The sequence below is a fragment of the Python bivittatus genome, unplaced genomic scaffold (assembly GCF_059951505.1).
Source record: "Python bivittatus isolate LINGU-HERP-01145 unplaced genomic scaffold, Pbiv_v1 ctg000020_np1212, whole genome shotgun sequence".
NCBI classification, from domain to species: domain Eukaryota; kingdom Metazoa; phylum Chordata; class Lepidosauria; order Squamata; family Pythonidae; genus Python; species Python bivittatus.
The window spans coordinates 115,198,520-115,225,865 of NW_028277030.1; the positions used below are offsets into that span (position 1 = coordinate 115,198,520).

The following is a 27,346-nucleotide window of genomic DNA, read 5'->3' on the forward strand; positions in this document are numbered from 1 at the left end:
TCTAACAATGAACAGATATTATTAGGATTGTTCTGTTACAAAAGCCATGTGTGACAACTTGGCTTTTCTGATTTCAGATATGCTTCAGCTTAGTTCAGCTTCTGCATTACCTGGCCCATTCTCCTCTTGGCTCGGTAACTCTATTGGATTTCCGACCTCGACAATTTGTGATTGTGGATGGAGAGCTCAAAGTGACAGATCTGGATGATGCAAGCAATGAGGAAACCTCCTGCACTAGCAGCAGGGATTGTTTCATGGAATTTCCAGCAAGAAATTTCACTCTTCCTTGTTCTGTTGATGGCAAATGCCAAAGTATGAATGAGAAGAGGAATCTTTACAATGCATACAGGTACTGAAGCAAATAGAAATGGACTACTGGGGTCAAACTGTTTACATATTGAAATCAGAAAATAGATATTTAGGAGGAATACAGGTAGTTCTCAACTTACAGCCACAACTGGGACCAGAATTTCTGCTGCTAAGTGATGCGGTTGTAAAGCAAGATGTCATGTGACCGCTTTGCTTAGTGACCACAATCTCGGTAGTCCTGGTTGCTGTCGTTAACCAAGAATTGTGGGTTGTTAAGCAAGTACCCACCCCAAGCCAAGCCATTTCAGGCTTGGTCCCACCCAGCCCTGAGCCTCAGTAAGCCAAGGGACTGCCTTCAACTCCCCCAACCTGCCTTTCTCCCCCCATCTCTGCCCTTCTGACCACCATGCCCCAGGAAGCTAAAGCCATCCCAGCTCAGTCCCAGCCGCAGTTGCCCTCGCCACCCTGCACTCCAAGTCCCCTGCCGCCCTGAGTTCTGCTGCCCCAGCTGATCTTCGCCATCTTCTTGCTCCAAAACGCCCCTTTGCAAAAAGCTTCTGGGTGGGGCTGGGCTGGGCTTTTGCTTTGCACTAAAAAAAAAAAAAAAAAGCCAAAAGCAGCACCTGGGCAGCAGTATGCCAAAATGCCCCTTTGCAAAAAGCTCCTGGGCTGGGCTGGGCTGGGCAGGGCAGGGCTGGACTGGGCTTTTGGCTTTGTTTCCCCCCCGCAATGCAAAGCAAAAGCCCAGCCTAGCCCTGCTCAGGAGCTTTTTGCAAAGGGGCGTTTTGGTGTGCCGTGCTCCAAAACGGTTGCTGAACAAATGTTCATAAGTTGAGGACTATCTGTAGCCTTATGTTACAATTTATTGTACTGTCCTGGACGCTGATGAGAAGTCATTCTCCAGAGCAGCATTTCTCAACCTTGGCCACTTTAAGATATGTGAACTTCAATTCATGATGGCCGGGGAATTTTGGGAGTTGAAGTCCACATATCTTAAAGTGGCTAAGGTTGAGAAACACTCCTGCAGAGAATTAAATAGGCTGGGCAACCATTTGTGAAGGATCTGTGTTACAAGATCCTACGTAGCAGATCCTGCATTATGGAGAGGGTTGAACATCTCTTGAGTCTAGGGCAGGTATAACATTTTAAGAACCGTAACAGGCAAGGGGATGGTCTGTGAACCCAGCTTTGCAAATGCTGATGCACATGTCTGTAAGCTGAAAGATGAATATACTGTATCTATATTATCTATCATCTATCTATCTATCTATCTATCTATCTATCTATCTATCTATCTATCTATCTATCTATCTATCATTTTATATATCATTTTCTACTTCTTTTCATACATTAGGCATGTGTTGTCCAAGTGTTCAAAAGCTTTTGAAAGGAAACACCTGACCTGTCTCTATGTATGTTTTCTTTTTCTTTCATTTAAAATACTACAATAAAAAGAACCCTTAAAGCCAGAAACAAAACCACTCTAGGGATATAGGGAAAACAATATAGGGAAAATGATATAGGGAAAGAGAACAATTAGAGAGCATATGGATCCCTTATTCCACTCACATGCAGGATTTCTGCTGTTTCACAGCCCTCCAGCAACTTGTAAAGCTGTTTTTTTGTCACAACAGAACAAAATGCATAAATGTTTAAGTCAGTAATTGTATAATAAAACCAGTTGCACCAATTTAAACTATTATTTATAAGCCATCCTTTGAGACAAAGTTTTCCCAGGACAACTAACAATATTCCAAAAGCACAGTTTAAAATTTAAAATAAAATGAAATAACCTGCTTATTACAATTTGTACAAGGGTTTGCTACATTTCTAAACAAAATGTTAACAATTAAAACATGCAAGTATTGTTGTTATGATTTTTTTTCATTGATCATGCAATTCTCTGTTGCCCTTGAAGTTCCAGATCTACTAGGCTTAAGTTACAATATGATAGATTTCAGTTGAATATTTGATATTTAAGTTTGATGAAGCAATTAATTAGAAGGACGGTGAGGTCTTTTTCACTGGAGATCTTCTAGCAGAGGCTGGCATGCAGTTAGGGATGCTCTACCATTAGACTTTTTTCTATAAGTTGGACCAGTGTTTCTCAACCTTGGGAACTTTAAGATGTGTGGAGCTCAACTCCCAGAATTCCCCAGCCAGCTTCCTGGCTGGGGAATTCTGGGAGTTGAAGTTCAAACATCTTAAAGTTCCCAAGATTGAGAAACACTGAGTTGGACATTGGCTCAAGCCAACAGTGCCTCATCCAGCTTTATGAGTCTCTGTTGTTGGCTCTATCTTCCTATTCTATTAATTCAATTCACACTGGTATTAATACATAATTTGTTGAGTAGTAATTCATTGGTATGTTTTCTTTTTCTCTCCTGAATGTGAATAAGTACCATCTTTTTTATATGACAGTGTGGTTATGTATGTAAGGAAAAACATTTTTTTTCCCATATATTTTCAACATGGATGTAGAACAGGGCAGTATTCCTTGAAGTGTCCTATTTATGTTACTAATATACTGATGACTTAATATTTATATTTCATGTGTCTGTTAAAATAGAGCTTGAACTGTCCACCCTGTTAAAAGTCTTCTGAAAAGAGAGTTGACTGACTGTAATAGTAGTGCTCAGTTCTTGGAGGAATTCAGCCTTATATGTCCCTGAATAAACCATGCCATGATGATTTAAAGTTCTCTGACATTAATTTTTACTGTCTGCTCTTTTTATTCAAAAGTGCTGACATTTTTAACATTCAGGAGTTTGATTTTACTTTTAAGCCTTTTTAAAAACTTTGTGATGGAGGACTGAATTAAGGATCCCCTAGTGATGTATTAAAGCATCAAACTTCCTCCACTGAGATGTTCCCTGTGCTGCGAATCCAATGCTTCAACCTGGAGAAAGAGCACATACTTTATGATGTTTCCAAAAGAAATGGTTTCCCTTCTTCTGCAGCCAATTTAAGAACACAGGTCACTGAATTTTGAGCAGGATAACATTTATATATTTTTTTCCAAGATAGCTATATTTGTGGGTTTATTTCAAACTTGCCTGATCTAGTTAAGCATGTTTAAGATTTTTACAAATGTTGTGGCCTTAATGGAGCTGTTCCACTCCACATTTGATGAATGTGAAGTCTGAAGCAAAGTTCTGAATAACTCTGATCATGTTTTCATGACAGTTTCTTTGGCCCTACTTGGTCCTACTCGATTGTTCTGTCTGGATAGTAAATGTTCAGTTTACAAAATATATGCAGGTTGCAGAAATAAACTTGTCACAGAATTTGCTTTGTTTTGATTCTGCCTTCATCTGAAACCCTAAACATTTTAGCAACTCAGAATGAATAAATATTTGCCTGGTCGTTTTTCAGATTGGAAGTGTATCTTTCTAAAAATGCCCTTGCTCATAGAGAGACAGAGAGCTCTCCCAAACTGGCCAAATCCTTGGGGTTTTATAGCAAATCTTTACATAAATAACATATTTATAGGTAGTTAGTTGGCCTTCTCCAGATTTTACCAAACAGCTGTATGAATAGGTCAGCTAACTATACATTTAATTACAGGTAGTCCATGATCTATGACCATTCAGTGACCTTTCAAAGTTATGACAGTGCTGAACGAATGGTAGTTACGACCGGTCCTCAGAGTTCCAGCCATCCCAGCACCCCCACAGTCACATGATTGTGATCTGGGCACTTGGCAACTGGTTTGCACTTATGACTGGATCATGTGATTGCCATTTGCAACCTTCCCTGGCAGCTTCCCCAGAAAGTCAGTGGGGAAGCCAGCAGGGAAGGTCACAAGTCACTGGGGTAAGTCTCCCCCACCTGTGCACCCTCCCCCAGCCCCTCTGTGCTTGCGCAGTGCCGGCCACTCGTGCATCCCTGCGCACCCCAACCCTCGCTGCACCTCCTTTGCAACCTTGCACACCCCCCGTGCATTCTCCCCAACCCTCCCTCACACCCTTGTGCATGTTCCCTAACCTGTGCTGTGCCTCTCTCTCACCCTCATGCACCCTACCCATGCTGCACCTCATGCACCCTTGTGCACCCTCCCCAACCCATGCCATGCCTATCATGCATCCCCTCACACCCTTGCACACCCTTCCCCACCTGCGCTGAACCTCTTGCGCACCTGCTCATACCCTCGCACCCCCTTGTGCACCCTTCCTGATCCATGCAATGCCTCCTGCGCACCCTCGGGCACTCTCTCATACCCTCCCTGACCCACACTATACCTTTCACACACCTCCTTGCACCCTTGTGCACCCTCCCCGACCCTCACCCCCCCCCCCCCGCATCCCCTTGCTCTCTCCCTGACCTGGCAGCAGCCACTTACCTGCCCGCTGGCCTGGGACTTGCAACTTTCTGCCGGCTTCCCGAATGACTTTGGTTGTGGGAAGCCGCCAGGAAGTTGCCTTGCCTAATGACCATGGAATTCACTTAACAATGGCAAGAGTCACTTGTACAGTGAGATGGGCAGCATATATACGTTTGAAAAATAAATAAAAATAAATAAATAAACCAGGACTGCAGAGATTGCCAGCGCTAAGCAATGTGGTTGCACTTTATGACTGCATTGCTTAGCAATGGAAATTCCAGTCCCAATTGCTGTCATAAGTCAAGGACTACCTATATACAACATGGTTTTATTTCCTGCATAGCCCAGAGATGCGCACATTGGTTATTGATTGATTATGTGCCATTAAGTCACTGTCAATCCCTAGTGACCACATGGATAGATTTTCTTCATGTTAACTGTACACATTACTGGAATTTTATTATTCATTTGTGTTGTTCAGCAGCAATTGCCAAACTATCATAAATCTAACAAGTTTCATTTTTTGTAGGTTTTTCTTTACATATCTCCTGCCACACAGTGCCCCTTCATCCCTGAAACCATTGCTTGACGTGATAGTCAATGCTACCGGTAAGAACACACAAAGAATCTTTTTTTATCAGATGAAAAGATCTGTAGGATTGTGTGCTCATCAGATGCCACTGGATTGCACTGTATGAAGAAATATTTCTTTTCTTGAATCTCTAACTACTCAATTTCATTGGAAGACTTCCAATTTCTTGATTAGGATAAAGAAAATGTTTATCTCAATTTCCATTTTTCACGCTAAGATTTTTCAACCTCTTAATCATTCTATTCTCTCTCTCTCTCTCTCTCTTCAATCTCTCCGTTTTTTTTTTGCATTTTATACCACACCAAATAAAACTGATATTTTTAGTTTCATTTCCTTTTGGTTGAATTTCAAAGTGAAAATGTAAACATGAGAAATTAAACCTCTGTTGGTGTCCCCACCTCTGCTTCTTTTTCACTCAGTTAGCATGATATGGTTGTGCCTTTCTTTCTACAGTTCCTGTACTTTCTGTTTGGACAGAGTTTATTTTCTTCTCTAAGCCATTTTTTCCCCATTTCCTTCTTACAGGAGAACTTCGGTGGGGAATAGATGAAACAGCTGTTCACCTTGAAAGAGTTTTGTATTTATACAAGAGTGGCATATATCTTAAGAACTCTACATGGACACGCAAATCAGGTAAAGTACCAGCCTTAGAAATGGAGCAAATTTCTAGAATTTTACTGTCTCAAATGATAAAGAATGATGGAAGAATCTGAGAACCATTTTTAAACTGGTTTCAAGGGAAAGCAGGAGAAGGGGAAAGGAAAGCCTCTTTAAAGTAGAACTTCGTCTGAGAAAAGTGGGACCACAGTCAGGAGAAATGCAACTCCATGAAGGTTCTTGTCAATCTGAGTCATCCCATAAATAAATGTTAACAAGATAAACCTTGGTCATGTTACAGGACTAGGGTCTTAAGCTTTCATTGTGCTTTAGCTGTAAAACTTTTTATAGTGCCATAAATTATATTCCACTGTAGTGATGCAGAAACCAATCATATGTGTGTTTGTGGGGTGGAAGGGGAGGTTTAATAGTTATGCATCTTCTTTTCTAATAATAAATCACTCTATTATTAAAGTTGGTTATCTGGAGACTGTGCTTTAAAATGATACCGCATTCAAAATACCTCAGCGCGTTAGCAGTACTGACTGCAAAGAACCTAGGAGAAATTATCAGCTGTAAATAGGACTTGCAAGATGAGAGAAATAAAGTATAAAACATATATTTTTTAAACTAATTATAATTTGAAAAATTATTAGAAATAGTTTTCCGCAGAACACATGCCCTCTCATGTTTTGTCTAGATCACTGTTCCTTAAATTGCATTTTGCAGAAAACTAGTGGCCCCCAAATAACTACAAGATGCCCCTGACCTGGTCCCAAGATCCAAGAAAATACTTTTTTGTAGTTTTTGAACCCATTTTGTTTTACTAACCAAATAAGTTCTGCATAAACCAACTAATTGTTTGGTGTTCCAAGTTCTTAAATAGTTTAAGAAACACTATTCTAGATCACTTTACTGGCTATATTATTGGTTGAAAATGTAATGCCTATTTAGGAGTAGGATGGATTTGTTATTTTTTCATTCTTATGTTCATTCTCCGTTTATCAATCAGAGTGGGCATTCACGTTTCAGTATTCACTTTCTCCCCAATATATAGTTTTTATATATAAAAAGCACAAGTATGTTTGGAAAAGTGAGCCGACCAGAGTCACCCGTTGGGGGAGATGGGCGGCATACAAGTTTAACAATTATTAATTAATTAATTAATACATAGCCAAATCTGGGGGAAAAAATAGAACAAGTTCTTTTTGGTTCATGTACAGTTTGAGAAATGCAAATGTATATTCAAAGGCAAATTGAATGAATCTCCATATTCCTAATTACAGGTCATTTTACACATCACATAGTATGCCTAAATTTGTGATTAGATAGTACATTCAGTAAACAGTTACTGCATTATTGAATTTAGTTAATTAGAAAAAAGAAGATCATAAAAAAGGAAAATGATAGGATTATCTCATCCCATATGCCATATAAGTATAATAAACCAAGATACTGCCCAGAGTCCATACTGAGTTGGGTGGCCTTATAAATCTAAATCCTAAATCAATCAATCAATCAGTCAACCAATCTTGATTCCTTTCTCAAACCATTATGAAACAGGGAATTATATTTTTCAGTTGGTTGTCCCTGCTGTAGCTGTATTCACTACTGATGGTTTTAAATTTAACCTTTGAGTCACCATAGCAAATAGTAACAAGACAGCCTTGCTGCAGGATAATCCCCTATTCCTTGCTCCTCTGTCTTCTTATCTGTTATTTCTTTAATTTTATCATATTTTCCACCACTCTTCAATGTTTAATTTATAAGGTGGTTTACCATGTTAAACAAAAAGATAATAGAGCAAGTAACATAAAAATCTGGGTGATAAAGGATTAAGGGCAATGAACTACTGTATAGGATAGATGAAATATCTACTGTTTGTTTACTGAAAATTATGTAGTAGCCAACTGTACCCTTTCCTTCCCATTCTTTTTTTTACCTCTTCCCTCTTGTAGGATTGTCTAAGAAACCAGTGACTGAAATTTCATTTGTAAGCTGCTTTAGATAGGAAACTTCCTCTTTTACATCAGGCAGGTGGAAGCATCTAGGTGTCTTTGGCTTATTGCAGAAGAGCTAAGTTGAGTTGGACGTGGTTGGTTGGATGGAAAATCTATAGGCTGGAATTTTCCAGAACAAGGGAGAGGCAAATAATTTCTGCATTGTTGTCAAGAAACTTCATGGTTCTGTCACCAGGAATGGAGCTTGACTCGAAGGAGACTTTACTCGTCCTTTTCATTTATGTTACTCTGCACAGTGCCATGGATATTAATAGGCAATGTAAGGTCTGTAGGCATTATCTGTCATTTTTTTTAATTTGAAAGTTTCTCAACTCTTTTAATTTTAGAACATTTAGATCAGCCTTCTCCAAGCTGATGCTCTTCATAATGATTAGAAATGCAACTCTCAGGGTTCTCAAACAGCAGAACCTTTGGGTATGTTGACCTGGAATTCTGGGAACCAACACTTGGGAATGCTAATCTAGGCTTTTGTGGCAAATAGAAAATGCTTGGCAGACAGGAGATATCTACTGTATAGTTCTTTCAACATTCTGCAGTGTGTGGTGCGTTTACATTCATTGTAACGGATTCAGAGTAGACATAAGTTAGCCAAGACTCATTTGCCCCACTAATTTCAGTTGGTCTACTCTAAGCATAATTATATCTGCATCTAACCTTTGGCTTCAAAGGTCATAGGCATATTTTACCTTAGTAGGATTTTGTACTATAAGGAATGCTTAATTCCATGCAGGTTTATTTCCCTTAATCCTAAACCAATTGATTTTTCAAGATTTAAACATGAAAGGGCAAGTAAAATAATGTAAAATAGCATATGGTATAAATTAAACAAAATGAGTAATTGTAAAATTGGCCAGTGGTTCTATTGTAAACTTGTTAGTAGTTGAGTCCATGTATATAAAGTTGAGACTCTTTTTTTAAGCTGGCCAATTGTTACTCTGCTATATATAAAGGAAATTAATACCTATACTGTGTTATTCTACAAATAAGTTTAAATAGCTTTCATGTTTCTCTTTTTTGGAGTCGGACAGAAGCATTTAATTTTGTCAATTCAACAAATGAAGAAGAAAGTACATTAGAACGTTGATACATTGTAGGCAATAACCTGAAAAAAAGACTGGGCAGATTTCCAACTTGTAGCTATTAAAAAAAACATTAAAAACAACAGTCTGTTGCTGTGGTTGAAATAAATGGTCATTAGGACTGATTAAAGTCAGATTGAGAGTGATTCAAGCAAGTTTAAAAGGAGGAAACCACTGCCTGTTTTACCTAATTTATATTATATTGTATTCCAAGAATTTGACTGGTCGAGGTAAAATGGGTTTGCCTGCTATTCAGATAGTAAAGATTGTTTTTAGAAAGATTTGCCTGTAAGAAGAGAAGGAGCCATATCATAGTTGTGGGATTCATGCCCTAAATATGACAAGTTCAGTCCCAAGCATCTCTTATTAAAAAGGTTACGTGGGCTGAGATCTTAGCCTGAAGGCACTGCAGGTCAGAAAAACTAGATTTAACAAATAACCTTGTATAAAATATTTTTCTGAATATCCCTTTTTGCATGACTTGTGCTAACAAGAGAATGCTGGGTTCGATGGATCTTAACTGTAATCAGGGAAGGTACTTCTACCATTCTGGTCATAAAAACATGGGGGCATGAGCAGATAATATGAGATTTGGGCAGGCTACTAGGTGGACCTGCAGCCAGTCATTGTCTCAGGCGCTCTTCACATGGTTGTCTTGAGCAGCGTGCCTGGGGAATTTTGGGAGTTGAAGTCGACACATCTTAAAGTTACTGGTTATGACTGCTACTGTAATTTGATCTTCAGCTGCTCTTTCAGTGTGTAAATGTTTTTGGTTTTAACTTGTAAGGATGTTTTGAACAGTTAATATTGGGATTTTTGCTATGAGCTGCCTTGTGCTCTAAGTAGTAATGACAGGGATGCACATTTAAAAATAAATCAATACGATAAGTACTGTACTGTGCAAAATGATTGTTCCTGTGGTATCAGTGGCAGCACCAGGGAAAAAATGGAGGGGCACTGAGAGGTCAAAGTGCAGGGAAGGAAGGATTTTATGTCACAGGAACCTTCCTATCCTCAGTATTGATAACTTGGTTCTAATTCTTGAACTTATGTTGAACGTGCCTTATTTGCTGGACAATCTACTCAGGATTGTTAGACAAGACAGATGCAGGCATCCTGCCAATGGTTTGAACTTTCCAGCAGTAGTTTCAACTAGAATCATTTTCATTTAGGATGTTGCTGTTGGTTTGCAATGTCTTCAACCGTCTTGATAATGGAGCATTATAATGGAAGCCTTCACCCGTCGCCAGTCTCAAACATCGTGGCTGTAGTGAATGTGCAAATTTATTGCTACCATTAACTTATCAGGCAAATTATTTATAGGCTTTAAACAACAGGGGCCTGTAAATTGGGCAGAACTTTGACCTTTTAATGATGTGAGTTACTGCATGGAGTCTGCAGATTCCACAAAGGCCATTTAAACCTGTTTCAGGTTTTGGCAAGACAAAAAGGGGAAAAAAACAACAATAACCTTGCCCTGAACTACATTCGCCTGTAATCCTGGAGTCTTCTTAAATTTAATTCAAGTATGTGGAGTAGAAATGGCATCTACTCAGAGTAGGCTGTACATATATGAGGCCTTGTTACCAGATGGGCCTCCAGTGTCAGAAGGAATTTGTCAGCAATACTAGTAACCTTCACATGCCGCTATCATTTTTCATATTCTTTATCTCATGATGAATGATCAGAATATTATGTAAAAAAAAAAACAGTCATCCTTATTGCAATCCATTACTGCTGATGGATATTTATATAACAGATAGAAGTTGGAGGAACAGTGAAAGTCTGTCTTGCCTAAAAACTGCCTAATGGTGAAATAACATTTTTTGAGACTTCCTGTCTCTCTCCTATGAGGCTGCACAAGATTATAACTTACTTACTTACTTACTTACTTACTTTATTTATTTATTTATTTATATCTCTGCTGCCTCTGGGTGGCTTGCGAAAGTTTAATAAATATAATATAATCTCCCCTAAAGACAAGAAATATAAATCATTAGGAACTAAGATTATACTTCCGTGGTGTTAAAATACTGAAATATTTATTTTGTTTTAATTGGGTGAGTATGTTTTCAGCCCCCTCCTAAATTGTAATAAGGAGAATCTATCAAGTCACTAGCAAATGAGCATACACGTACACCCACACACCCTGTACATACAGGTACATACATACATATCTCGACTCCAATGGCAAGTTGTTGAACTGGAGTTAGCCACTGATGTCAAATGCATGCAAGGTGGGACCTGCAAAGCAACATCAGGTCAGTAAGTGTAAGAATTTGGATACCCAAAATCAGATTACCACTGCTAGAGGTGCTCTGACAGATAAATACTGAATCCATCATTTTGTATCCTTGACTGGAAAAATGTTCTGTCTGGTACAGCTGTTTCAATAATTGATTCCCTTGAAGCAGCAAAGAAACCCACACACTCTGATACAACCAGAGTAATTCTCAATGGAATGCAAATGGTGCTGTGTGTCATTACTGGAAACACTCTTGGTGGGGATGCATTCTTTGCTAGAATGGTTGTCTTGCTGTTAACTATATGCTGCATTGTTTATAATCTCTCTACAGCTAGATAAACTTTGGTAGAGAAAGCAGTGTCTTAGTATAATGGCTAAAAGATGACAACCCTTTTTCATTAGCAGAGTGCTTGGCTGGCATGCAGAACATCCTATATTTAGTCCCTAAGATCTGAAAATAGGTTTGAGAAGGCCCCCTTGTCTGAAACTGTGTTACTAGCCAGTGTGGCTATTGCTAAGTTGACCAGTGATAACTCAGTATCAAGCAGTGTCCCATGTTCTTATCACAGATGTGCTCTTCATCCTATACTCACCCTTTTAATAGGGTGCTTTTTAAATAGGGTATTAGTTCTTATATGTTTGCTTTCTTCCAGCAGCCACAAAGGTTGAATTAAAAAATAGTTTAGATGAGCAGTGCAAGCAGAGCTACAATAACTGAAGGCATTTTGCTGTCCAAGATGGACAAGATACTCCCTTTCCAAGCCCAGAAGTTGATAATTCCAGTAATGGAATTTTACTTTGATTCTGGGGAAAGGGCAGCACTCTCTTAAGGGCAACAGGCTATCTTAAGGAATAGCATTAAACTGCATGGCCTAAATAACTCTGTTGGCCAACACTTTTACGGTTTTCAACACTTTAGTATCTGCCGTGTTAAAAAAAAAACAACAACTTCCTTCTGCTTACTATTAGAAACAGTTCTGAGGTGCAGGATGTCAGGATTCTCTTAGATGAAACCAGAAATGTAAATTGCACAGGCAGTGATTCAGAGAAGCAGATCTTTGTTGTGAAAACTAGGATAGCCATTAATAAAGAATCCTGGTGATTGCCAAGTGTAAAATGCAAGCCTACTTATAGTAAAATCAAGGTCCAATTCTTGCTCCTTTTTCTCCCACTGGCATAGACCCTTACACTATTTTTGGTGATGGTGGTGGTGGGGGGAAGAATGGTTAAAACTTGCTCCCTGTTACTGTAATGGACTACTCTGATCTCAGGCTGTTTGCTCCTGACATTAGACTACTAACCAAGAGTCTCTACCATTGCCTTTTGGTTTCCTTTATTAGCTTTATAAGGCATGTGTGGTTGGGCATCCGCTGATTGGTTTGCAGGATGTAGCTCTAGCCTAAGAAAGATCTAGTTCCCACAAATAGCAGATGAACAGGAAAATCTTTATCTGTGTGATAACAGTCAAATTCCACTAGTAGAAAATATATGTAGCTCAGAGCTCAGCTGTTGGGTTCCTGTGTTCTCTGAGCTTGGTTGTTTTCCTGCAGACCTTTCATAACCAAGCTGATGTCACAGGAACACCTGCAGGAAAACACCCACGCTCAGAGAACACCAAGAACCCACCACTCAGATTATATTGGCCTTCTTGCAAACTACACATAATAAAATAAATACCAGGGAGAAAATGGCTACATCTTCCCCGATCTACTAATTTTCTAAGTTTTTCTCCCCTATAGAAGAACAGTAAAAATCAAATGAACTCCCTCGTATGAAAGTCTAATCACCAGTTTATTATTTATCTGCCATTTGTGAAAACTTGACCCAATAGTCTTAGAAAACTTCAAACACACACACAACATTTGGAGGGTGGGGAAAAATATATATGATAGCTATAATCTTAGCTACCCACATGTATTGCATGCACATATAGCTTTACTAAAAGATATGCTGTCTTTAGACAAAACTACATACAGGGACCACTTATGCCAAATTCTAGGGTCCATAGGAAGCGATGCACGTTTTACACCTAGGCATTTTTTTCTTGTCTTTTTTTTTTCATGATAACGAGCAAAATGGGAGCAGGAAAAGCTGTTTGTGAAGAGGGGGCTTCTTTTATTTAGCTGGTGGGTCAGTTTGAGCCTTAATGCATTGGCTTTGGAAACTGCTTCCCATTACTCTTTTAATTCTGTGCATTTATTTAACCGCATGCCTCAGATAAATTCTTCTATGTCTTTAGCTTCTCGTATAAATAAAGATGTCTTCCATGGAGCTAGAGAGGTACTCTTGCCATAGGCTTATAGTGATACTTATGAGTTTGTAATAAAGCGATGGTTTCCAAGGAGCTAATTCTTAAGAAGCCATTTCAGCCAGCAGCTCTTCTATTAGCCTTGCATTCTTTTCTACTAGCCTTGCATCGATCTGTGCTGTGTGTGTCAAGGCTGCTAGGCTGTGCTGATGGGTTTATGCATCCCCCGGGTCTGGTCTTCCAGGCTGCATAGCACATTTCAGGCAGTGTGTTTGTTCCACCAGTTGGCTCGCTTCTCTGTTCAGTCTTTCAGCTCTACCCCAGCCAGGCAAAGCAGAGCAACGCTGAGCAGAGCACAAATAAGACGGTGTTGCTTTTCTCCGTTGGGTGTCCTGCCAATTGTCAGCCAGTGTGGTCCAGTTGACAGAATGCTGGACTTTAACCTGGGTTCAGATCTCAGCTCAGCCATGAACTCAGTGGGTGGCCTTGACCATATAATTATAGTAATAATGTTAAAGACCAGGCTGGAAGCCCGGGGTGGGAAAAGGCCTTGGTTACCCAGTTGTTGTAAAAGATCCTTCGTGCATTGCCACTAGTCATGCATACGGGGGTGATGAATATTGCAGACGGACATATCTGGAGAGTATTTCATTAGGGAAGGCTGAATTAAAGAGTATGCCCAATCCAATTATCTCAGGGTTTCAGTATTTACTGTTTTACTTGTATTTTGTTTATAGAAAATTATTTGAATGTTTTTTAGCTTTATTCAGATAGAATGAATATACTCAAATGCTATTAAAGAGACTACTACAGGTCCCAGATTGCTTCCATTTTTAAAAAAAAAATTTTTGGCCGTATAATTGGCTCATCTCTGGGCCTAAATGCTTATAGATGAATGGTCACCTGCAGGAAGCCATAATTTAATGTAATGTTTTGGATTAAACTGCTAAATTGGCAAATCAATTTGATGAATAATAGGCAATGGTGAGAGTAGAATGCTACCCTGTCTGTGGAGACTTAGCTTTCTATAAAGTTATAATTCTATCCTTGGATAAAACTGTCCTCAGTGAGTTGCTGTGGCTAAACTTATATATTATTACATATTATATATCATACATTATATAGAGCCAGTTTGGTCTAGTGTTAAGGCGCCAGGCTAGAAAGCAGGAGTCTGTGAGTGTGAGTCCTGCCCTAGGCATGAAATCCAGCTGGGTGACTTTGAGCCAGTCATTCTCTCTCAGTCCAACTCACCTCACAGGGTTGTTGTGGGGAAATTAGGAGGAGGAAGGAGTATTAGTATGTTCGCTGCCTTGAGTAATTTATAAAAATAATAAAGGCGGGATTAAAAAAATCTTTAAAAAATCTAAAATCTAATATTGTGGTGGTTGTCTGCTCAAAGCCCTTTAAGGACTATTGAACGATGGCTCCCATCATCCCTAGCCACCATGGCCAATAATAAGGGGAGATGGGTATTGCAGTTGAATGGCATATGGTAACTCACATATTGTTCATCCCTCCTGGGGTAAATAGATCTCAAGAACTGCACCCCTTATATCAGCTTGACTAAGTTGCAGTCATTTTCTGACATCTTGTTTCAAAAGGGAATACTTTCACTGCAGCCATTTAGTTTGTAAAGACTTTTAAAGGGCTGCTAAAAAGTCAGCATTTTTTTTAGTTCACTTCTAATTGCACGTATGTTTGATGTTGGAGTTTAAACATCTCCTCCCTTTGTAGTGTTTCTGAATCTCCAGTTAACTTTTATTAAAATGTCTAATCCTGTTTTAATGAGATTATAGTTCTGAAGTTTTTGAATCTGCAATAAACCTAGTTTTGTTAGGACCAAAGTGCAGTTTAGCAAAGTTTATATAAATACAATAAATCTTTTCAATCTTTACTTTACTTTGGCTAAGTAGAGCAGAACGGGCAGATCCCACACAGAGCAATTTAAGTAGTCCTGCCCAGACTGAACCCTAATCTGTGCTAAATTCAGTTGCAAACTCTTGGCACTTTCCAGCTGCCTCTGTACCTCTTGTAGTACTAATTTCTTTTCTTCACACACAGTTTGAGTTGCCATCTCCTCTCAGCTGAAGGGATGTTAGCTTCCATCAGATCCATAAATGACAATCCTCAGTAGAAGTTTGGAATCTTGTGAATCTGCCACATGTTTAATTAGGATTATTATATCCACTGTTGGAACTCATGTGTGAAAATTATTGACTTTCTTCTCTCTCTCTTCCACACAAATTCAACTTTGCTGAATGTCAGCATTCCTATGTGGAACTGACAATTCTAGATTAATATTACAAAGTCTTGTCTCTTTCTTCCTCTTTCTCTTATGCATCTTCATGAAAGATCATAGTAGAGATGATCTTTAGTGGTAGGACACTTACTTTGCATATAAAAGTTCCCATGTTTATTCCCTGGCATCTCCTGGAGGAACGATAAAGACCCTTATCTAAAATCTGAGAAAGCTGTTGCCAGTTGTCATAAAATTGAGCTAGAATGTGTTTTTATATGTATATTTATTTTGCTTGTAAACCTCCCAGTCATGGCAGTGTAAAATAAATCAGTATGAAATCAATATAGGGAATGGAATAATTAAGGTAATTATTAAGATAATAATTAAGATAAATATGTAATAAAATGACAATAATTAAATTAGCAATAAAATAATGTGAAGTTTTATAAAAAGGTCTTCACTTGATGCCAAAAGTACCATCATACATGCACAGGAAAACCTCAGTTCCTTATTGGGGCGATGGTATAAAAGGGACTCAACATTCAAGGCTGCAAGGATGGCATATTTCTGTAAGGTTGTTCAGTTTTGGACATTAGCCACACTGGCTTGCTGTGGTTCCTGATGACATTCTCTGTGTTCAGAAAGTCAGCTGGCATTTATTTCACTCTGTGTAGGGCACTGAATCTCCCATGGAGAAATAATTTTGTGTGCTGCCCTCCCCCCATAGGCTCCTGTGTTTGCAGAAGAAAGGAGAACAACTGTTGCAATGGGAGTGATTCCAAAATCTATGCCACTGTTGAAAATTTGCCAAAAAGCTAATGGAAACAGTTGTGCCCTTCTAGTGATACTTCTAGGGTTTTCCTCAAGCCTTTCTCTCTGACTCAGCTTTACAAGTTCTCATATTCAATAACTTTCTATCTCAAGGCCCAGTTAGTCCTCTTTCTAACCCATTTGGTATATCTTTGTGTGGCTTGTGTTATCATTTACTAAATATATTATGACATAGTATTTATGCTAGTCCAGAGCCCAGAGACCTTTGGAGACCTGTGGCTTCCGGGCTCTAGGCATCTGACAGATGGGTGGTGTTGCATACCCATGCAAGCTGCCAAGAACAGAAAGATTACTTTATTTGTGTGAACCTTTTTACATGAACAGAGCATGTTAGGTAATATTACAAGTTTTATTTAGGCCAGTGAATTCACAGGGGTATGTGGAGATTTCCCATTAGTCTATTTCTAAAAAAGGCATTTCTGAGCACGGGGAGTCCAGGTTAAGCTCTTACAAATCAAAAGGAAAACAAATGCAAGTATGGGATCGCTATTCTGCAAAATAGCAGAAATCCAAACACATATAATTTCTAAATGTCGAATCGCAGAATGTAAAGGTTGGAAGGGATCTTAGCCCAACCCCCTACCCAGTGCAGGAATCTGCCACTTCAGCATTCTGTGAAGGTGGCCATCCAGACTCTGTATAAACACGTCCAGTGGAGAGTCCACCACTTCCTGAGACAGTCTGTTCTACCACTCTTTCTGTTAGGAATTTTTTCCTCAGGTCCAACCAAAATCAAAATCTGGTTCCTTGCAATTTAAACTGACTGCTTCTGGAATAACTGGAATAACTCTGAACAAATCTGAACAATTCTGCCCCATCTTCTTCATCTTTCTGATTCTTGAAAATAACCGTCATGTATTCATGCAGTTCTCTCTTCTCCAGGCTAAACATACCAGTGTCTCCAACCTTCCTTCCTAAGGAACTCCTTAGACGTTATTCCTTCTAAGCCTCTTATTATCTTGGTTGCTCCTCTCTGGACATGCTCTAGTTTGTCAATGCTCTTTCTAAAATGCAGTGCCCAGAACTGGACAAAATTCTAGATTCTGAACAACACAAAATACAGAGGAATTATTACTTTTTAAAAAATCTTAACACTACATCTCTGTTGATACTGCTTGGTATTGCATTTAAGTAAATACACAATATAGTAGCATATTCAAAACTAACCAACTTTATTATTAGATGTATAGAGTTTGCTACTATAGGACTTTAAATACAGTATATGGAAGAGGGAGAAGGGATGGGAAAAACATGGTGAGATCAGTTAAGCAAATGTTACAGGCTACGAAGCCATTGTCCCAGTTCAAGCCTTCTGAATTGGATTGGAATTTTTTAATGCATGTTTGTCTCTTGTTATATAGTGGTGGTGAAATTTTTCTCTTTCATCAGTGTTACCTTGAGGTCAGCGATGGAGTGTTTTGGGTGATTGAAATGTTGTTCTACTGTCTTGTGATTGTTCCAAACTGTGATATCATGTCCATTTATTCTTTTACACAGAATATGTGAAATCTTTTTTCACATGTGCTGCTGCCCAGTATGCTCCCCTCCATTTTATATTATGCCTTTGATTTTTCTTACTCAAATGTAGAACTTTGCAGTTCTCCCTGCTGAAATTCATCTTATTGGTTAAGTTCATTGTCCTAGCTTGTCAAGATCATCCTAAATCTCATTTATTTTTTTAGTCAATTTATATGGCTGGCCATCACTGTCCTTTCCCTGAGCCTGTACTGGCTTCTACCATGCAAAATATGACTACTCTGGAGTTTTGGCCAGTATTGATGTCTAATCCCCTTTTGAAGATAGGAAAAACTTTCCCCCATCTGCAGTCTTCTGGCACTATGTCCATGATTTCTCAAAATCATGGAAAGGAGCTCCAAGAGGACATTCACAAGCCCCTTAAAAGAGTCTTGGATGTTATTAGTCTGATAATTAGGTGCTTCCTAACTATTTTTTCAGTTACCTTAGGATGGCACGTCCTCTATTTTCAGTTGTTCTGCTTAGGTCCATTTCCCCATCATTTCACTGTCTGTTACTCTCTCACCGTCTTCTTCCAGCAATGGGACCATAGTTTCAATACCTTTCATATGGTGAATATTAGAAAAAGGTACATAAACCATACAAGCCACAAGGGGCTTTAATTTGGGCAATGTGCATTATAAAACTTCTGTTTCATTATTTTTTCATTGTTGTTGTTTTAGGGTTAATAATTTTCTTGATGATGGTTTATTTAATTTTGGTATTGAAAATTATTTTTATTCTTCTGGGCTGCTTAGGAAGCCCAAATAATATAATACATTATAATAATATAAACATAACATTAATAGCAAGAATCATATGATCTGCTTAGGAATAAATACGCTCAGAAGCCTAGACCCTTTGGGAGTAAGAATCCAACCCAAATATAGCAAATATAGAAGGTGCATACTTTAATCTGTAGATCTTGTCTTTAGCCACAGATAGATTAGCCCTGCCCTAGTCTAAAACTTTTGAATAGATACCTGTATTTTAGCTTCAGTCCATGCTGAAAACACAGCCTGGTTTAAGAAATGGACCAGCCACAAATATTGCATTTATTTCAATGAGCTTGCTCTGAGATGAAAGAGGCACAGAATTGTAGCAGAATAGAAGTAGCAGAATCCACTTTTGAGAGGTGTAGAATTGGATTTATTTCCAGAATAGAAGGATGAGTAGTATGGGAGGTTTGTTGCTGAAAATGCCATTGCATTTTACTGCCTTGTTATCAGAGGGGAAGAAATTAAGGTCTGTGTGAAACAAATGCATGCTTACAGAATATTTTGCATATTTTTTAAGGAGATGGTATATGGAGTGCATACTAAATGATAAAAGGAATCTGTCATATGAAGCAATATGTTATCTATTAGATGTGGGTAGTGGTATTAATGTTTCTTAGTAGTAAATACAACTGTCCTAGATGGGCCCTACTCTCAGGTAAGTATGTAACTGCAACCCAAAATAAGTAATGTGACTGTTGAATTGGATGCATCCTCAACAAGCTCTTTCCAAAATATCAAGAAACGTAAGTTTCACAGCTGTAGGCAAAATATTCTTAATGATTCCCACAAAGGACAAGCTATAAAATAGGAAATCTAGCTATACTTTCCTAAATAAGTACAATTAGAAGCACGTTATATGTATACTTTTAACAAATTATTGGGATGGGTTTTGTGAGTCCAGTGGCTAAGTAGAGCTATTTATACATGATTAGCTTAATTTGCCTGATGCATTCATTAGAGGTAGCCTCAGACAGCTGGAAAACAGCACTGAGTTGTGAGCAAAACATGGGCGTGTGTGTGGGCGGGGGAGAGGGGGGGAGGGGGGAGAGGGCGGGAGGGAAGCATAAATGGAAGGGAGACTGAACCAAAACCATTCCATGGTCTACATAGATAAGAAGTGCCTGGGCAAGAACCAACTTCATGCCATTTTTCCCCATGTCTTACTCTGTGGAGCCCATCAGTTCATTGCCCTTTTGTGCTAAACTGATTAAGAAAAGTTGGCTTAATTAAGACCTTGCTTGTTCATTATAAAACAGGCAAAACCCAGCCAAGCTCTCCTAATTCAGAACAAGGGCTGGGAATGCCTTATTAAGTCTAGCCCTGTTCTTCCCCTTTGCATGTGTGGGACTACAGTCCCCAGAATTCCTAGCCAGCATAATCATTGGTTGGGAATTCTGGAATTTGTAATCTTAACACATTTGAGGCATGAGGTTGGAGCTGGTTTAAGAATAACAGCAGCTGAATCCTTTGCTCATTGAAGTGCATGATATTCACTCAATCGGTCCACAAAGACCTCAATGAAATCAAAGACTTAACATTGCACAGGAAAGAGAAGTGGGATAGAATTAGAGGCACAGAGAGTTTCTTGGCAAACCTTGCTCACAAATTTCTATCAAAGTGCATATAACAAAATATTCTTTTTGGCAAATATTTCATGCAAGATTAAAAACACATACAGAGGCTGTATATTAAGGAAATGGAGAAGAGTGTTGGAAACACTTTTTAAGAGACTGTTGAAGCCCAATTTGCCAGAAAGAATGCATTTTAAATGGTGGTTTTCCTTCGCTTTTTTCTAGATTATAAAAGAGTGCCTGAAGCTACAATAATCAATGACAATTACAGATGCTGGCCATCCTACCATCACAAAGGATGTCTCCTTTCTGTATTTGATGTAAATGAGGCCATAGAGGTATGCGAGAGTCATTCACAGTGCAAAGCTTTCGTCTTCACCAACCAAACAACTTGGACAGGTAACGGATGCCAACTAATAAAGTTTTTGTAATTCTCAACTAACAAAATGAGAATGTTTGAAAAAAGCAGGTTGGCACATTCAGACATCCACATAAGAAAAGAATTAATCTGTTTGCTCATGATATCATAATGGTCTGTGTGTTTACAGATCCTTGCTTTTAATGTTCCTTGGAGGACAGATAATGAGACATTTCTTTACTAAGTAAATGGTAATCGGTTCACCAACTATCTATTTTCTTTGATAGAATTGTACAAAGGGATTCCTTGTGACTAAAGCACATAGACTTGTCTGAATGAGGATCTACAAGTGGCAAATTGTGCTTTCCATCACATCTGAGTTTGCAAAAGGAGTCATTAACATTATAATTCAAACTTATGAGTTGACCTTCTCTACTCTGCTTCTCTTCAGATGAGCCAGGCCTCAGAATTCAGAATAAAATCAATAACTCCAAAATGAAATAAAAATGCAGCAGAAAAATAGTGAAACATTTTCAAATGGAGAAGAAAGATTAGCTCCAAACATAATTATGGAAGATATAAAACACAAAATATAAAAGCCAGTAAAGACATTGCTTGAGAGGAAAAAAACAAAAACAAAAAAATAAAAAAAAAGAATTTGCCTACGACTGAAAATCAAGAAAGATCCTCCAAACAAATCTCTCTGTGGAGGACATTTCACAAGTGGGGACTGCTACTGAGGAGGATCACCTCCCAAATTATTATGGAGGGGAATTTGGAGAAACCTCAGGAGGTCATTTAGCATATGGCTTTAGCATATAAAAAAATCTCTCTTGGCAGTGTCCAGAGGACAAGTTGTTGATGATGATAGCACTTAAGAGAAGGGATTTAGGGAAGCCACTCTCCTTTGTATTAAGACTAAGCGAAGGCAAAGGAAGGTCGATCTGCTACAAAAGTGATCCTGGAAAGTACATTCCAACGCCTTTTCTTTATCAGTCCTGATGAGTTCCAAAGAGATTAGCATGTGTGTGCTGGATGACTGCTTCCAGCTGGATGAAATGTAAGCAGGATCTTCCTTTGACAAGTAGAGCATTCTGTTCTCATATCTCAGCACTCGCAGATACTAACAAATGCCACCTCACTCAAAGGGCAGCCTCAAATGAACTCTGGAAACTTGACAAAGTTCATGTCTGTTGCTATCAGTCTTGGCTATTGAATTTATTATTAACTGTTTAATAATAACTTTGAAATATATTTCTGGCCTATGGAACAATTTACAAGAAATTAACCCAATGTAAAACAACACTTAACAATAGTTAAATTATATGCAGAGTCAAAAAACTTGCAAAGGAATCTATTACAATTTAACCTGTGTGACACATTATCCCTATTTGAACCTGAAAATTATGCATTTAGACTTTGTATTTTAGTATTATTTTGGGATGAATCTTCTTTGGTTACAACACTGTATCTCAATGTTTGATTTTTTTGGAGAGGGCAATACTTGAAAGATAAGATGGGGAAAAAGGACACACTGTTGTTAATGTCTTCATATCTACCCTATGTAGGTAGGTTTGTACAGAGCAAATTGTCCTTACACGATTGGCCTCTGCTCCATATCACTGACTGTTGTGGTTGCACAGGGAATGGTGACAGCACTGATGAGTCAGAACATGAATGCCATGCTCCTCCACTTTTAACAGTGTAGTGGATTATTTCAACCAGGAGCTCTTCATTACATATGGCAATATTGCTTAATTAATAATGTTATGCTTTTGTTGAGTTAGATCAGAATAAGCAGGATTTTAGTAATATTTGTATGTTGGTTTTATATTATAATCCATAAATAAACCAGGAATCCTGCAATATGTAGGTACTCACAGGACAATCGTATGAGTGCGTGCTGTTTATTTTTTTGTTGAGCCCAAAGACATTTGGGATAAACATGTAAAGATGTCTCACACTACTCTTATAGATGACCATAGATGGGCTATGGCTAGTCCTTAGAGGAAGGCTATTCCATTCTTAGAAGTAGCGACTGAGAACTCTTCATGTATGTTTATGATCCTGACTTGAAATATACCATGCAAAAGAAGAGGCTGTAGCTGAATAACCTCAGAGTTAGTTTTAGGATAAAATTTCCTCATCTTTCCTAATCAGTAGTAGTAGTAGTAGTAGTAGTAGTAATAATAATAATAATAATAATAATAATAATAATAATAATTTGTTGTCTGATAAGGTCGTCAACTTGTCTACTTCAAGATGGGATCCACTTCCATTGTGGCTGACCATGACAAGATAACATACGTGAAAGTGACTGGATGAAGCTTACGTGTTCTATAAACTCAATTCTGGGCAGGTTTACTCAAACTACTACATGCCTTACTCCATAGTAAGTGCACACAGGTTTGCTACCCTGGTTCAATTGGTCAATATGACAACAATTGGCTTTTTAATGAAAATGGCTGTTGCGTGCAAAGAAGCTGAGAATGGGGAGGAAATTGCACTCATCTTAATCTATAAAGTGTGAAACATAACTTTAAGAAGAGACCTGCATTACCAGGAGGAACGTGCAATATAATGACATTTTTAAAATGTGACTCTATATGATGAAGCAGAATGAAATCCAAAATGTGACACACTGCATGGCTAGCCTTATGGTGTTAGGAAGCAGCAGGCCCCTCAAGGGTGCTTTTCTTACTAGAATTATACACCCTATGTACAATTTTGCTTAGGGTTGGTTGAAAATTCTTCCTTTTCATAAGAAGCCCAGGACTACTTATTCCAATATTTATGTGAGTAAGTACAATTAATGCAGCACTGTTAAATCTCTTGAAGATCAAGCCTTCTGGAAGACAATCACGACTTCTATGGTTGTATGAAATATAGAAGAGCAAACATCACGGTGGTCCTGGGGTAAGGGATCGATATGCTATCAGAGTTGCCATCCGATTTTTAAAATATAGTAATTCTATCAGTTTTCATTAAACTAGCAAAATTTGTGGAAAAAAAATACGCTCAATTGCACAGCTTGCAGTAGATATTATCTTAAAAGAAACCTTGCTTCACTTTAATAGAGGAGGAAATCAAAGATGCGGTTCAGTCATTTTAGCCTTCAGATATAACGACCTCATGGGGTGTATTCTCTCTTGAGGGTATCAAGTATTACTTCACTGACTTTAGCATATCACAAGCTAATTCTGCAGCTCTTGGGACTCAGTTTGCTGAATGGGGCTCTGAATTTTTTACCCAAATGTCCCCCTGGTAGCACCACTGGAAATAATGCCACTTTTAAAGTTGCACTTGTCATCTGCAGTTTTAATCTGTACATGTAATAAAATTATGCATTTCATCTGCTGCTCTATTACTTTTTAAAAAATTGATTAATATGCTTTTAATCAGTCTAATTGGTTAATTGACTGAATGTTGCAGTTGTAGTACCTTTACAGTCAATCATATAGCCAATGTTTAGTTTAACATTTAGTTAAACTAGAAGTTGCTCCTTGTTGTGATGAATGAAGTAAGAGAGAGCTATACACTGGTAAGCCTATGAGTGTGAGTGTGTGTTAGTAAATGAGCAGGGAAACCTCTGTCTCCAGGATCACACCCTTAACTGAACCCATTTACTTTTCCCATATAGGTGAATGTATCTCACACAGCTTCAGAAATTAAAAGACCAAAAGACATGGGGACTAACCATATTCCTGTTAGTAAGAGAAAGGAAAGGAGATATTATCATGCTACAGAAACTTCTGAAAATTGTAGTCTGTTTATTTTATCCCATTGGACTTCATAGGAACCTCCAGCAATTGAGCCTATAAAGTTCTACATAGCTTCTGTTAGGTTTCATTTCTTGGTTATATTGATCCAAGGTTATAGGAATGAATTGATCAAGTTATGATGCATATCTAAATATCAGTTCAACATTTTGTTTGTGTATATTCCGGTCTCCCATTTTATCGTAGAATGGGACACTGGAATATCACAAACAGAATTTTGAATTGGCATTCAGACATGCATCATAACTTGATCAATTCATTCCTATAGCCTTGGATCAATATTTAGAATTGATTAGTATTAATTTGATAGAAACCTAAAAGTTTTGAAATCTAAGACTAAAGTGTACACTTGATGTGCTGCACACATGGAGATGTTTAATGAACTGAAAAGTCTGGATACTCACATTGATGGAATGGCCTATCCATATTTCTCTCCAAGGGACACTACTATGAAAGATATTCTCAGTTGCTTTTGGTTCTGAAAATTGATGGAATTGTCCCTAGAGGAGGCAATATAAATGCTGACATAACATCCTGCAAATCTAGGTGTTCAGAAAACTAAGGGGAAAAAAACCCCTTTGTGAACTTTATTTGGGTCTAGTCTCTTTTGTTTATCCAAAAGCAGAGAAAAATGTATCCCGTCATATCAGCATAGCAACTACCACTAATGAAAGATGTAATTTTTCCAGAGTATTTACAACAAAAGATAAATTTCTGCTGGGTGAATGTTTGGAATTCTTAAACTGTTGCTTACTAGCTTTAAAAATAAATGTTCTTAACAACAGCAAGTGAACCCAAGCCTTAATATTGCAAAACTTATTACAGGCAAAGTGTATATATGTAGATTATATGCTTTCAATGAAAGCAAGCAAGAAAATGTTAAACGTGACAAATGTCATGCTATTACCTAGTTTGTACATCCAGGAAACCTTTCTACTTTTGTTCTTAAATTGTTTATTTTTATATGAAAATAAAATGAAATGGATGGACTCCTTTCTGCCTTGGCTGTAACTTTTTTGGGTTTCTTTTCCTGCTGCTGCCCTATAGTACTGTGCTCTCATAAAGGTACCCTTCTAGAGATGGTAGCTATCAAACCAAGCAGGAGGTAGAACCTTGTGGCCTTCTATATGAAATGCATTTGTTTTATATGTTGTTTTAAAACATAAAATGATTGTATAAAAGTCTGACATGGGTTTCAGACTACAGGACCTACCACTGAAGAAAATACTGTTTGCCTTAGTAGGCATCAGCTACCTAAGAAATTGGACCATCTTTTGGATTTTTTTTTTTTTAGTTTCCCTTCCCAATTTGGATATCTGCCCCTCTCTGTGATCAAGCATGTTGTGATGTAACAGACCCACATTCAAATACACCTTTACTCACAAAGTTTAAGTTAGAAGATGATCAGTTACTATAGGAATACTAGAGGTTTATTTGAGGACAGGATTTGAGAAAATTCAATTATGCAGCTTTGATTCTTCTAAAGAAAATAGTTATTCCAATATATTTTAAAAATGTCTATACCCTATGCATTTCATTTCTGCTGGCCTCTCCATTTATTATTCTCCCCTTTCCTTTCTCAAAAGATGTAATACTCCTATCTCCAGATGGACTGTACTTGATGACACAGATTGCGGTCCATTACAGTTTTATGTAATAGATTTTAAGGTGCCTCAAAATTATTTGATTCTAAATATAAAGGCTTCAGTTAGGGTCAGTTTTATATAAACTTTTTAAAAAGCTAAAAAAAAAAGTTTCTTATAGAATATGAGTAAAACCTGCAGAATAGAAATGCCCAATAAACATAATAATGCTATAATAACTTTTGTTCAAACTTCTTTAAATCCAGTTTTCAGAACACTTGTTCCTTTGCAAATGAAAACAGCAGAGGAAAGAAAGGTACACAATAATTTGTGCAGCAGGGTTGGGTTATGCATTTGTAGGATTTCTTGTGAGAAATATAGGAACTTTTTCATGTGTTCAAAATTTCAGTGTGTTTGTATTTTTCCTTGGCTTCTTCAAACAACTTTATATTTCTAAGGTAGAAAAATGAAAGGAGACACCAACTCTGCTCTAAACAATGATCCTGGGGATAAAAAGAAAGAAAATTCCTCAGATCAGAAGAGAGATATACTATTTACATAGTGCAAAAGGAACTGTCAACTTCTGAAATGAACAGTCTGCCAGGCAATTTAGCAAATGGGACAGGGGGAGCTGAGGAGAAAGGTAGCATTTTGACTGTAAGAGAGACCACATTGGTCTTAGAAATCTTTTCACATTTTTTAAGTGTTGAACTCCAAAGGGTGGGTGTTCAGTTGATTGGGGGGGGGGGGAAAAGAAAATAAAAAATAGGAATACAACTTGTTTAAAAATGTTAGTCTTAAAAATGGCCATGGTAGACTTTATATGCATGACATTATATATGCACTCTTACTGGCACTGGCAGCATAAACTAAAACTCTAATTTTCAATTTGTGCTCCACCATCACCCCCTAACTAGAGGAAATAAAACAAAGATCTCAAAGACTATGTACCATAGAATAAATATTTGTGACTAACATCCATTTAATCAAGTATCATTCCCAGTTGCCAAATGGATATATGGATAAGTATACTGAGGACACAAAACGCAAATGGCAGTGAAAAATAAGAGGTGCAGTGTATGACAATTCTATGTAAAAGCTTTATATAAGCAAAGCCATGATTTCTGACATAAGGTATTGGATACAACATGACAATCCTAGTATTGTATTAATATACTTAATGGAATAGAAAACCGTTAGCTCAGTTCTGATCTAATCTAATAGAATCTCTTTGTTAAGAATGTATATGTTCTGCTCAGCAACCACAATAACAGCT

General features: G+C 37.9%; 1 protein-coding gene across 1 annotated transcript in view; it reads left to right on the forward strand.

Annotated features, from left to right (window-relative positions):
- PKDCC (protein kinase domain containing, cytoplasmic) overlaps positions 1-25,476 on the forward strand; it is a 46,539-nt gene extending 21,063 nt beyond the window's left edge. Inside the window, exons 3-7 of the mRNA XM_007430043.4 lie at positions 78-349; positions 5,163-5,242; positions 5,751-5,858; positions 20,576-20,749; positions 22,948-25,476. Coding sequence (XP_007430105.2) covers positions 78-349; positions 5,163-5,242; positions 5,751-5,858; positions 20,576-20,749; positions 22,948-23,033 — 720 coding nt within the window. The 3' untranslated portion in view covers positions 23,034-25,476. The remainder of the gene's footprint in view (positions 1-77; positions 350-5,162; positions 5,243-5,750; positions 5,859-20,575; positions 20,750-22,947) is intronic.
- Positions 25,477-27,346: the final 1,870 nt, after the last annotated feature.